This window comes from Mytilus trossulus, unplaced genomic scaffold, assembly GCF_036588685.1.
Source record: "Mytilus trossulus isolate FHL-02 unplaced genomic scaffold, PNRI_Mtr1.1.1.hap1 h1tg000070l__unscaffolded, whole genome shotgun sequence".
In the NCBI taxonomy this organism is placed as follows: domain Eukaryota; kingdom Metazoa; phylum Mollusca; class Bivalvia; order Mytilida; family Mytilidae; genus Mytilus; species Mytilus trossulus.
Genome location: NW_026963294.1, coordinates 2,512,066 through 2,526,722, shown reverse-complemented (window position 1 = coordinate 2,526,722; position 14,657 = coordinate 2,512,066). Strand labels below are relative to the sequence as shown.

The following is a 14,657-nucleotide window of genomic DNA, read 5'->3' as shown; positions in this document are numbered from 1 at the left end:
TGTCTTTCTCTCGACTAGCATTTTATCATGGCTAAAAAATTATCAAATCACCATGTGTTAACAATGCTGCAGTATTGATCAAGAGATGATGATATTAATGATATCTGTACAATATAATCAGAATAAATGATTATCTGTCCATGTGTTAACAACGCAGCAGTATTGATCAAGATATGATGATACTAATGATATCTGTACAATATAATCAGAATAAATGATTATCTGCCCATGTGTTAACAATGCTGCAGTATTGATCAAGATATGATGATAGTAATGATATCTGTACAATATAATCAGAATAAATGATTATCTGCCCATGTGTTAACAATGCTGCAGTATTGATCAAGATATGATGATACTAATGATATCTGTACAATATAATCAGAATAAATGATTATCTGCCCATGTGTTAACAATGCTGCAGTATTGATCAAGAGATGATGATACTAATGATATCTGTACAATATAATCAGAATAAATGATTATCTGCCCATGTGTTAACAATGCTGCAGTATTGATCAAGATATGATGATACTAATGATATCTGTACAATATAATCAGAATAAATGATTATCTGCCCATGTGTTAACAATGCTGCAGTATTGATCAAGAGATGATGATAGTAATGATATCTGTACAATATAATCAGAATAAATGATTATCTGTCCATGTGTTAACAATGCTGCAGTATTGATCAAGAGATGATGATAGTAATGATATCTGTACAATATAATCAGAATAAATGATTATCTGCCCATGTGTTAACAATGCTGCAGTATTGATCAAGATATGATGATAGTAATGATATCTGTACAATATAATCAGAATAAATGATTATCTGTCCATGTGTTAACAATGCTGCAGTATTGATCAAGAGATGATGATACTAATGATATCTGTACAATATAATCAGAATAAATGATTATCTGCCCATGTGTTAACAATGCTGCAGTATTGATCAAGATATGATGATACTAATGATATCTGTACAATATAATCAGAATAAATGATTATCTGCCCATGTGTTAACAATGCTGCAGTATTGATCAAGATATGATGATACTAATGATATCTGTACAATATAATCAGAATAAATGATTATCTGCCCATGTGTTAACAATGCTGCAGTATTGATCAAGATATGATGATACTAATGATATCTGTACAATATAATCAGAATAAATGATTATCTGTCCATGTGTTAACAATGCTGCAGTATTGATCAAGAGATGATGATAGTAATGATATCTGTACAATATAATCAGAATAAATGATTATCTGTCCATGTGTTAACAATGCTGCAGTATTGATCAAGAGATGATGATAGTAATGATATCTGTACAATATAATCAGAATAAATGATTATCTGCCCATGTGTTAACAATGCTGCAGTATTGATCAAGATATGATGATACTAATGATATCTGTACAATATAATCAGAATAAATGATTATCTGCCCATGTGTTAACAATGCTGCAGTATTGATCAAGAGATGATGATAGTAATGATATCTGTACAATATAATCAGAATAAATGATTATCTGTCCATGTGTTAACAATGCTGCAGTATTGATCAAGAGATGATGATAGTAATGATATCTGTACAATATAATCAGAATAAATGATTATCTGCCCATGTGTTAACAATGCTGCAGTATTGATCAAGAGATGATGATACTAATGATATCTGTACAATATAATCAGAATAAATGATTATCTGTCCATGTGTTAACAATGCTGCAGTATTGATCAAGAGATGATGATACTAATGATATCTGTACAATATAATCAGAATAAATGATTATCTGCCCATGTGTTAACAATGCTGCAGTATTGATCAAGATATGATGTTATGATATTGTAATTATTATGTTCATTTATGTTGGCCTAATTTGTGTTGTATGGCCTGATAGTTGTTTACCAAATAATCTTATAACTGTGCAGTTTAGGAATCACTGGAACAATCATAGAATGATTAGAACTTTCTAGAATGATCCTTATAAAAGATGCGTAATTTAAACTTCTACGTTATTCCAGAAACTTCCGTTGTAACTTTCCAGGATTTTCCACAATGTTCCGTTCTAGCGTGTTCTAGAATAATCCGTCACAACTATATATATACAGACACTAAAGTTAAACTCTCATAATTAAACTTGGACTTAGACATTGGTAGACATTAGTATTCACGGCATTTGGATTGACACTTTTATTCTACAAACAACATCATACTGGCTTGTGACCTTAGTAGTGAACATAATATTCAGATTGGATTCCGAAAGATTTCCGGATACAGATAAAGATAAAAGAGTGGACTCATAATTTGACAGTTAAGTTATCAGTAATATTTGTAAAATACTTCTTGTAAACTTTTGTATAATAAATATTGTTAAATTTAAGTATTGATTTGTGTCTTTTGTTGGCTACAATTTAAAGGCGATTTCTGGCCGTAACAATGATGATACTAATGATATCTGTACAATATAATCAGAACAAATGATTATCTGCCCATGTGTTAACAATGCTGCAGTATTGATCAAGATATGATGATACTAATGATATCTGTACAATATAATCAGAATAAATGATTATCTGCCCATGTGTTAACAATGCTGCAGTATTGATCAAGATATGATGATACTAATGATATCTGTACAATATAATCAGAATAAATGATTATCTGCCCATGTGTTAACAATGCTGCAGTATTGATCAAGAGATGATGATAGTAATGATATCTGTACAATATAATCAGAACAAATGATTATCTGCCCATGTGTTAACAATGCTGCAGTATTGATCAAGAGATGATGATACTAATGATATCTGTACAATATAATCAGAATAAATGATTATCTGTCCATGTGTTAACAACGCAGCAGTATTGATCAAGATATGATGATAGTAATGATATCTGTACACTGTAATCAGAATAAGTGAAATTTTTTCTGTTGAAATTTGTAGAAAATTGAAATGTTTCTTGAGAATTTATGATACTATATATAATATAAGCTTATGCATTTGTCAACAATTTAAATTTAAACCCCACAGCTATCTATTTTCACAATTGTCTTACCTTGTGGAAGAAAGGAAGATTCAAGTTTTATATAGTGACGACAATTTAGCATGTTAAGATTAGATTTCAACTATTACAATGTTTACAAGTTTCAGGAGTGCATTGAAACTGATGTGATTACTGTATTTATTTTTATTATAAATCATGTAAAAATGTTTGTATTTTTCCCGGGTAACAATGTTGATTAAATAATAAAAGAACATTCAGTATCAGTATTTTAAATTGAAAATCACATACTGTGGATTCATTATTATTCGTGGGATACCAATTTTCGTGGCTTTCGTGGGTACGGGTGAACCACGATATTAAATGTTCCACGAATATCAAATTTTCTATAGGCTTGTATGTAGACTTCAGCAAAACCACGAAAATAAATATCCACGAACCTCCAAGTTTTCCATAATCCACGAAAATTGGTACCCACGAAAATAAATGAATCCACAGTATCTGAAAGAGCTAATTCAGGGTGATAGGGCAGTTTGTTAGCCCTCTAAACAAAATTGTCATTCGAGGTCTGCTTTCCGTCAGTACAGTATTCCACCCACCCAACCTTTACTTCAGAGGGAAGTACATTTGTTATGTAGTAAATAATATCTATGATCTGTATAACTGTAAAGATTTTGTTTTCAACTTATAAAATATTTTTCCATGAAGATAGAATTTATATGTGATCACAGCGGTCGTTGACAGCTACTTGGACATTTGTGTTTTATTTGTAACAAAATAAGCTATCTGTGCTGTCGCAAGCTGATTACTAAATAATGGTGTTGAGGTTTTCTTTATAAATGATTTATGTTCATTTGAGGTATAAAATAAGAACATACTATCACCTATTCTTTAATAAAAATAAATTACTACAGATTTCTAAGTTACGAAAAAATTATCAACTAGTTACGTAATTAATTTGAACCACACACATGACGTCAGGTTCATTTTAAATAGAACAAACTCATCAAATGAATGATAAATACACATTTTACTCCTTCTAATATACATATTACAATCCACCACTTTGAAAGCTTTAGTAAGGCTTTACATATCAGCCCATAATGCAGAAGCTAGGTTACATTTAACAAAATTTATAATTACAAATGAAATCATTTATTAAGTCTGTTTGAGGAGTTTTGCTAATAATATCTTTAAATCTAAGGCAAAAAATGAACTATAATGGTATAACTTACTGATTGATGAATATGATATATTACCTTGTGCATTAGGATCATCAGCTTCATTGAGTTTTGTAACAACAAGATACATTGCATCTTGGGACAGAAAGGTTTGATGTGTGTGGTAAAATTCTTCATCTCCTGCAAAATCCCATAGCAAAAATGTGGCATATTCCTCTTTGTCATGCACATCAACTTTAGACTTAGCGGTAAGCATAGTTTCGAAATCCCTTGCTGCCTGTTCAGATGATTGGCTTGACTGCTGGGGAGTTACTTGTGGTTTTGGTTGAGGTTCAACTGCTGTTGGAGGTTTTCGTATTTTAGTTTGCTTGGATGCTGTCTCTGATTTCTTTGATTCATCAACAGATGTCACTGGTGTGTTGTCCTTAAAGGCTATTTGGGATTCTTCTTGTTCTTGAATTGTTCTTTTGTCCTGAAGTTTTCCCATATATTCTTTTAAAAGTCTTGCTTGAGTTTCTTCATAGTTTTCTATGATTAGAAAATAACAATATTAGTTTTTGTCTAATATACTGTGTAAAAAGATATGAGAAAAAAGCTTAAGATAAAGGTATAAAATAAGCATTATACACGACGAAAGATACCAAAGATATATGCAATTTCTAAATTGACAAAATGACAAAGTGCAAACATAAAATAAAAACAACGGAAGGCTAACAACAGTAAAGAAAACACAACATAGAAAACTAAATGGTTTAAGAGAAAATAAAACAATGCTTTAAACTTGGCACCTTTTAAATTTTCGTTGAAAAAAATTATATTTTTACTATCAGTATTAAACATTTAACAGTTTCACAAATATTCCCAGTTTGCAACGTTTTGATTTTTCTTGGATTATCTATTTAAGCGTTTATCATCAGCTTTCAGTCATCAATTGAACATTTTGTGTTGTATGTATATCAATGCATGTTACAACATGCCTTGAAAACTTTCTCTATATAGCTATCACATTTTCTGCAAAATACTAAAAAAAGGTAAAAATTGTCTTTCCAGGCCTATAACTCCTATATCAATGATGAATAATTTGTAGAAATTATTTCTGTTTAAAGTATCTGTCTATCTATCGTTGCTTCTAACTAAACTAAACTGTTGACAGAGAGATATGTCTCGCCTAGAAAAAGACACCTGCACTTTAGCAACATTAATTCAAAGTTACTGGACCATAAGGTAAAGGATAGCGCATCAACATGATCTTTAAACTGTGATGTACTGATAAAGTAATGCAACTTTATAGAAAATAGCATTGTCTTACATTACAAGTTCATACCAAACATTTATTCCAAACTAACTTAACATTGAGAACTGCTAATTTATTCAAAGTGACTGGACGACAGGGCTTCAAAAAAGTCTTCAAACTGATATGTACTGATAGTAATACGACTTCATACAAACTAACATTGATCTTATCAATCACAAGTAGATCAAACTTACTTAGCAGAAAACGTTGTCACTCATGATAGTTGTCAAACTAATATATACTGATAATAATGCAACTTAATATCAAATATCAACGACCTATCTTATATATAATTAGTAGTTGCAATCAAACTAACTTAAGCAGAAACTTTAATAATTGTTGATGCCTCCAACACAGCTGTCACCCGAAAGCAACCTATAAGTTGCAGGCGAGACAACAATTGTTGATGTAAAGTTTGATTCAGATTGACCTAGTAGTATCAGTGAAGAAGATTCTTGTAAACGATATATGCACATGCTTTTATGGGTCAGGTGAGGTAAAAAAAAAAATAGGTGGTCTAGGTAAAAACTCTAAATTTGCACAAAATGGCCAATTAAGAGAAATCTTTCCTTTATTGGGTCCTTAAATAATGTTTTGCCAAAAATAAAGTAGAAAGGTATTTGACAATGTGCGCCAAATGGACATTGAAAAAATATTACGCTGGAAATTTTTCCTTACCATTTTTACAATTTTACATCCTGGTTTCAAAATGAGTAAAGGAACTGTTAGGGTGTATGAATTTTCAACAACGATGTAAAATTCTGTACACCCCTGATAACACCAAGATAACTAATAACATCTTAAGGAATTTGCTAAGGGGTAATTAATGAACTATTAACAATAGTGCAAACACTAAAATGTCTAGTCTGAATAAAATGCAAGAAAAGGCTATCAAATTCCTGAAAGGAATTGCACGTCTTGACCAATCTGAAAAAAATATATCATCAGGAATAATTAAAGTATCACAGTACTTTGGTTTGATGAGGTTTAGGTCACATGAATCGTTGTCTGACTGCCAGGTATGTATTAAAACAAAACTTTACCAAACTAAAAAAAACAAAACAATAGATATATGCAAGACTATACCATCAGACCATTATAATCAGTATATATACCAGATAAGGACAAACCAATTTTTGTAATTATGAACATCATACCATCTAACTTATTCCATATACCATCATCCGACATTGCTTTGCATTTAATTTTGTGAATTTCGATTCCATTTGTACTGGTTACATCTGTAATGTCTTCACCAAACAGTCTTCTAATCAATGATGTCTTACCCGCACCTTTCTTCCCAACTACTACTAAACGTATGTCTCTCTTTTTTTCAGAGCCTGACTCAAGTAATTTGAGGTACAAATCAATAGATCTTTTGTCAGCCATTAATTTGATTTCAGTTGGAACAATACCATCTACAAAGATATTTTTCATCAAGAGTTTTTTTCCTAAAGAAGAACAAAATAACTTTACACTATCAAATGAATATACACTTATGGGATTATTTTTGTGTGTATATATGTATATCTTACTATGAAACACCTGCGAAATCGCGCCTATTTAGAGCCTTGATTGAAAGAATGAAAATTGTTGTAGGTAATCCTATAATATAAGACTTTGGAGTTTCATGTCATTTACATTCAACAATTTTAATCAGATATTTATTTTACTATCAATGTTGGAAACCAAAGTCTTATGTTATAGGACTATGCTGCACGGTGAACTTCTGTAAAAGACATTATGTCTGTAGAATTTCAGGAAAGGTATCAAAAGTCAAAGGTACTTTGTGGCAGAGCAATTTATTTTAGCTTTCCCTTTTTTTTATTTTTTTTTAAAGAAGAAGATATTTTTAATCTTTTTATGCTTTAAAATTGAATTTGTGTTAATAACTTACTTTTCATCCAATATTAATGCTACATGGATAGGACTATTAACAGTTGCAAGGAAATAGTTTTTCGCCTTTTTCACAAAAAAATGAAACAAATTTTGCAGAACTGATTTTTACAAAACATAAGTTCTGTATTAAATACAGATTTTTTGAAAGCATTGAACTTATTCAGAACTGTTCGAAATTCCTAGTTGTACACACGTTTTCTGTATAAGATGTTTAGATTGCTGTAAAATTTACTTTTATAAAATGTCAAAAAAAGAAGACAAGACGAAGCTTGTATAACTTCTTCAGTACTGCTCTAACGATGGGTCTCTCTTGTTTTAATTTTTCCTGAAAGGATGGTTAGAAGCAAAAATTTAATTTTAAAACATAAAACGGATTAAAAGAATTCTATAACACCCTAATTATACACATTGTACAATTATGTCATTTAACATTGTTGTCTATGGAAGTGTTATAAAACTTTTTTCCAGATGTATATATATTGAAAACGCACATGCAGGTTGAATATCAACACATTATGGTTTTTCTGGAAATCTTACATTTGTATACTATGGAGTGCATTAATCCTCAATGTTGAATGCAAACTCGTAGACAAGTACATGTACATGTTGGCTGAAAATGGTCTAAATATATTTATCTTTCACCAAAAGTTTCATTTCTGCCAATTTGTTGGTTAGTTTAAGTAACAATGACATCAAAATGCACTATTTTTTGTCTGAGTAGGCCTTCTTTCAAAGACGTTCTAAATTGGATGGAGTTATTGGTGGTCCGCCACCTAAATTTTCTCCCAAAACAACCCAAACGAAATAATCATAAGCGATGAAGACAAATGTAACAATGCATGGTTCCTAGAATCCCAAGTTTTCATTGACAGAAAACGCGTCATGAGTCTTTCCAAAATCATTTTGTATTAACAAATAAACAAACCGTTTATAACTGCACTTGATTCCGATGAGACCATCACATCAATGCATATAAAAGGTTAATGATGTTGCTATGACTTGCTTTTTCATGATTGAAGCATAAATATCTAAGAGGGGCAAAATATACCAGAGGGACAGTCAAATTCATACATTGAAGATAAACTGACAACGCCATGGCTAAACAACAAAATGACAAACAGAAAAATAATAAATACACAATACACAACTGATGATAGAAAACTTACTAAGCAACACGAACCCTACCAAAAACTTGGGCTAATTATGAGAAATAACCAGTCTTTCGTTGTCCATTTTTAAGGTTATAAAAACATTGATTGTTCTCACAGTTGTCGTACAAAATGCACTTCTGTCAATATATATCCCTCAGAAGGATATATTTACTCAAATACTTTAGATGCAAACATTTTTAATTTTGTAGAAAATGATATTGCATGTATGGGGCATATTTTATTTGCTGGTGAATTAAATGCACGAACAGGATCAGGGTGCAATTTTTTTTTCAAAACGACCAAGATGGTTACCATATTCCCTTGTCAAATGCCTACTCACCTGATATAAATATCCCGGTTAGATACAGTTTGGATAAAACTACCTTGTCACGAGGTAAAATTTTAAATGATATTAATATTCAATCCAATCTCCATTTTTTAAATGCTTGACTTGACAGGCAATTTGACATGTCATACAACAAATGGTACCAGTGTAGTTGATTGCTTTATTGCATATGAATCAATATTAAACCAGATGCTCCGCAGGGCGTAGCTTTATACGACCGCAGAGGTTGAACCCTGAACGGTTGGGGCAAGTATGGACACAACATTCAAGCTGGATTCCACTCTAAATTTGGATTGTGATTAAATAGTTGACACAGCATAGGTTTCTGACACAGAATGAATGTATTCAAATGAACTTAAAATTTTTGTTTTCTCTTAGAGCAATTCACTATGCTGTTGAATATTAATCCTCTCAAAAAAATGTTTGAAGAAATTTTCTTTTTATTTATGAAATTTCAAATGAGAAAAATTGAACCCAATTTTTTATTCACATCCCCCTTTCCCTTATTCCAAAACTAATTTCAATTAAAATATTCTAATGGAGTTTGCAACAATTACTACTCATTTAAATACATCATAAAATATTAAGATGTAAAAAAACTGCTTGTTATCACTGAATGGTAAAGATTACTTAAATTTACCAGTTGGTAGTAAAAAGTGAATATACATTGTATATTGTATATAACAAAGATTTAAGTTGATTCTGGACAAAGAAAGATAACTCCAATTAAAAAAAATTCTTGCAGATATTTCTTGCTTACTATACTGGACAAAGAAAGATAACTCTTAATTTTAAAAAAAAATGCTATTTCACAATATTGTGAAATTAGATATTTCTTGCCATTGCACAATACTGTGCAACTGAAAAGACTTGCTATTGCACAATACTTAATATAATAATTTTAGATCCTGATTTGGACCAACTTGAAAACTGGGCCCATAATCAAAAATCTAAGTACATGTTTAGATTCAGCATATCAAAGAGGCCCAAGAATTTAATTTTTGTTAAAATCAAACTTAGTTTAATTTTGGACCCTTTGCACTTTAATTTAGACCAATTTTAAAACTGGACCAAAAATTAAGAATCTACATACACAGTTAGATTTGGCATATCAAAGAACCCCAATTATTCAATTTTTGATGAAATCAAACAATGTTTAATTTTGGACCTCGATTTGGGCCAACTTGAAAACTGGGCCAATAATCAAAAATATAAGTACATTTTTAGATTCAGCATATCAAAGAACCCCAAGGTTTCAATTTTTGTTAAAATCAAACTAAGTTTAATTTTGGACCCTTTGGACCTTAATGTAGACCAATTTGAAAACGGGACCAAAAATTAAGAATCTACATACACAGTTAGATTCGGCATATTAAAGAACCCCAATTATTTAATTTTGATGAAATCAAACAAAGTTTAATTTTGGACCCTTTGGGCCCCTTTTTCCTTAACTGTTGGGACAAAACTCCCAAAATCAATACCAACCTTCCTTTTATAGTCATAAACCTTATGCTTAAATTTCATAGATTTCTATTTACTTATACTAACGCTATGGTGCGAAAAACCAAGAAAAATGCTTATTTGGTCCCTTTTTGGCCCCTAATTCCTAAACTGTTGGGACCGAAACTCCCAAAATCAATACCAACCTTCCTTTTGTGGTCATAAACCTTGTGTTAAAATTTCATAGATTTCTATTCACTTTTACTAAAGTTAGAGTGCGAAAACTAAAAGTATTCGGACGACGACGACGACGACGACAACGACGACGACGACGACGACGCCAACGTGATAGCAATATATGACGAAATTTTTTTCAAAATTTGCGGTCGTATAAAAATGTACTATTTTTAAAAGTACTCAATTTGTAAGGCAGGTTTGTTGGATCATTGTCAAACTGTTTTCATGATGAATGTAAATTGTAAAACACCAAATAATGAAAATATGCTAATTGAACCTCCAAGTTATTATATGTGAAACCAAGATTCTGCAACCTTGTATCAAACTGCATTGTCAACAGTGAATATTAAAAGCAAAATAACTGTACTTAATAATACAGAATATCAGTATGATACTGATCAAATGGTAAATGTTTTAAATTTAATATTAAATGTGTGAAGCAGCCGATATAACAATCAAAAAGATATGTCATTAACAGTAAAAAAAAAATTACAAATTACCAAATAAAAACAGGTGGTTTGATTCTTCTATAACAAATTAAAAGTAAAAGTTGTACGACAAAGTTAAGTTATATACCGGTAATAAATATAGAAATGATCAAATAGTTATGGGTGCTTTCTTCAGTCAGTTAAAGTTAAACAGAAAAGCTATCAAATTAAAAGCCAGATAATACAGAAAATCAATTATAGAAAAGCTTGACAATTTATATGAAAATAATCCTAGTTCTTATTGGTCATTACTAAGAGATATCTCAACACAAATAGGTCACCAGATCAATTCGTATCTGGAAATAACTGGTTGGATTATTTCAAGGTTTTGAATGATCGGTCCTTAAATATAAATGCATTTTGAAAGAAAGACTCTTTTAAAACAAGAGGCTCTCAAGAGCCTGAATCCCTCACCTTAATTTTTTTGGTTAAATCTCTCACCAATGATTATTTTGGCTTTTCAATTTATTTAAATGTTCTTTGAATCGTCCTATTTTCTTCAAAAGCAAAAAAAAAAATCATGTTCTCCTCTGTTCTATTTTAGCCATAGGAGCTATGTTTCTTGACATACAAAGAAATAAAGTATAAAATTTATACTAGATACTCTAAAACTCATTTAGCCTAAGTTTAACTGAAATTGATACAGCAGTTTCAAAGGAGAAGATTTTTAAAAGTAAGTCAACATGATGAACAAATTGTGAAAAAAGTCTTTAAAGGGCAATAACTCCTTAAGGGGTCAATTGACAATTTTGGTCAAATTGACTTATTTGTAGATCTTACTTTGCTGAACATTTTTGCTATTAACAGTGTATCTGTATCTATAGTAATATTCAAGATAATAACCAAAAACTGCAAAATTTCTTTAAAATCATCAATTCAAAACCAGTTACCCAATTCGGCTGAAAATTTCAGGACAGGTAGACCTTGACCTAATAAATACTTTAACTTGATGTCTTATTTGCTCTAAATGCTGGAGTTTTTGAGATATAAGCAAAAAACTGCATTTTACCCTGTGTTCTATTTTTAGCCATGACGGCCATGTTTTTTGACGAAATAGAAAATAAAACACAAACTTTATTTTATACACCCTACTGATCATTCGGTTGAAGTTTGGTTGAATTTGGTTGAGAAGTTTTAGAGGAGAAGATTTTTTAAAGTTAGCAAATATGATGAACAAATTGTGAAAAATTGTCATTAAAGGACAATTACCCCTTAAGGGGTCAATTGACAATTTTGGTCATATTAACTTATTTGTAGATCTTACTTTGCTGATCATTTTTGCTGTTTACAGTTTATCTTTATCTATAACAATATTCAAGATAATGACCAAAAACTGCAAAATTTCCTTAAAATAACCAATTAAGTAGTAGCAAACCAACAATGGGTTGTTTAATTCATCTGAAAATTTAGGGCTGATAGATCTTGACCAAGTGAAAATTTTTACCCCATGTCAGATTTGCTCTAAATACTTTCGTTTTTGAGATATAAGCCAAAAACTGCATTTGACCCCTATGTTCTATTTTTAGCAATGGCGACCATGTTTGTTGATAGATCAAAACTTCGGATACAATTTATAAACTAGATACCCTAAGGAACATTCAGTTAAAGTTTGGAAGTATTTGGCCTAGTAGTTTCAGAGGAGAAGATTTTTGAAATAGTTTACGACGACGACGACAGAAGACGGACGACGACGGACGCCAAGTGATGGCATAAGCTTACTTGGCCCTTCGGCCAGGTGAGCTAAAAATTAGATGATCAAACAGTCTTCACATTCCCTGATATAAATAAGATTTCGGAAAATTAAATCTGTAAAGCGATTTATTCATTAAAAAAAATAAAAAAACACCAAGTTTTGATTTGATTTTGTATGAAATGTTTAAATAAGGTCAAACTATTTTACTTCAAAGTTTGGAGACACTATTTAATAATGAGCTCTTGGAAATTTCCAATAGTTTTGGCAAATGCTTTATTGTCCAATTAATGAAAAGTGGTAATAGAGAAAACCAACCAAATTAAAGAGGAAAAACTATATCCAGCTGTTTGGGTAAGCTAAATACAACGTGTTTAGATTCCGGATAGCAACATTTTGTTATTAACGAAATTTAATATCAGGAAAACTAAACAATGACCAATGATTCATGAAAATGAGGTCATGGTCAGATGATAATTACCAGACAGACATATGTACCTTACAAACATTCCATACACCCAATATTGTTGACCTATTGCTAAAAGTATTAGATAGTCAGACCAAAAACAAAAATTCAAGATTGAGCAATAAACCATAAAAATGAGTTGAAAATGAAAAAGAAAACACAAATGTAATGTCAGCCATGTAGTTGTGAGGAAAAATAAAGAACTGAAGAAGGCCAATGGCCGAAACGTCTAAAAAAAAATTGGTTATTGATACAATTATATTAAGTTTGTTCCCTATTGAAATTTTGAAAACAAGCATAAAAATGATGTCAAGCTCAAATAAATCATACCAAACTGACATGAACATCGTAAAATATTGTCATACACCAAATATAGTTGCCCTAGAGCAAACAGTTTCAAAACAACATACCAAACACAAGCATTTAACTATATCCAATGAACCATGAACATGACGCTGAAGTCAGATAACATCTGCCAGTTGGACATTTACACCTTTAATCATTCCATACATCAACTATATGAGACATGTTGCTTAAAGAGGAACAGTCAAACTCATAAATCAAAAATAAATTGATAACGCCAGTGCTAAAAATGAAAAAGACAATCAGACAAATAATAATACGATAGTATAGGGAAACAGGTAGGTCACATTCATCAAAAGGAAAGGGGATTGTAGTTACGACGTAATAAACATTTCCGATATTATCAAAGAATTGAAAAAAAAGTAAGGAAACTTTCGTTATTCTGCAATTCCTAGAGTGGCGGCATAATATAATGTGTTAAAACTGATGAAATATAGTTAAAAAATACCTTCTTTCTCTAATCCAGAGGTGACTTCTGAAGATTTCTCTGATATGACAGACTGAAAAATGAGTTAAAATGAACTGTAGGTAATATTGATCACTCACTTGTTGAACTATTAAATTCCTAGTGTTTAATCCCCCAAAAATAATATATAATACAAATGTTTTAAATAATATAATATATGTATATATATATATAAGTGCCTATAAATTGCAGCATATGACATACAAATCTATGGGAGTGTGGATTAATCAGTACAGAGAATAATTCAATTACACAAATAAAATTATAGATTGCCAATATATATATTTACATCTGAACCAATGACAACTTTACAACAGATTTATCCATCAGATCACCAGCAGTGAGGGTGATGCATGGCTGTTTACATTTTGTATATACAAATTGTAATTTAAGGTTACCTTCAGATTTTTTGTCCTTCTTTTGACTATTGAAGGTATACGAGAAGAAACTAATTATGCATACACATTGTATTCAAAATAAATAAATATAGCGATAAAAGTGTCATTGCCTTATAGTGCTGAAACAACTTAATTTTTTTTTCAGAAATGGACAAAAATACACAAATTTATTCAGAATGTCATACCGATGAAGATCACATAAAAATATCTGGAAAAAT

General features: G+C 30.7%; 1 protein-coding gene across 1 annotated transcript in view; it reads right to left on the bottom strand.

The window, feature by feature from the left end:
- LOC134699528 (uncharacterized) overlaps window positions 1–14,657 on the bottom strand; it is an 86,878-nt gene that overhangs the window by 22,469 nt on the left and 49,752 nt on the right. The window contains exons 7-9 of the mRNA XM_063561124.1: window positions 14,024–14,075; window positions 6,653–6,913; window positions 4,280–4,729 (exon numbers count right to left, since the gene is read on the bottom strand). Of these exons, the coding sequence (XP_063417194.1) occupies window positions 4,280–4,729; window positions 6,653–6,913; window positions 14,024–14,075 (763 nt within the window). The remainder of the gene's footprint in view (window positions 1–4,279; window positions 4,730–6,652; window positions 6,914–14,023; window positions 14,076–14,657) is intronic.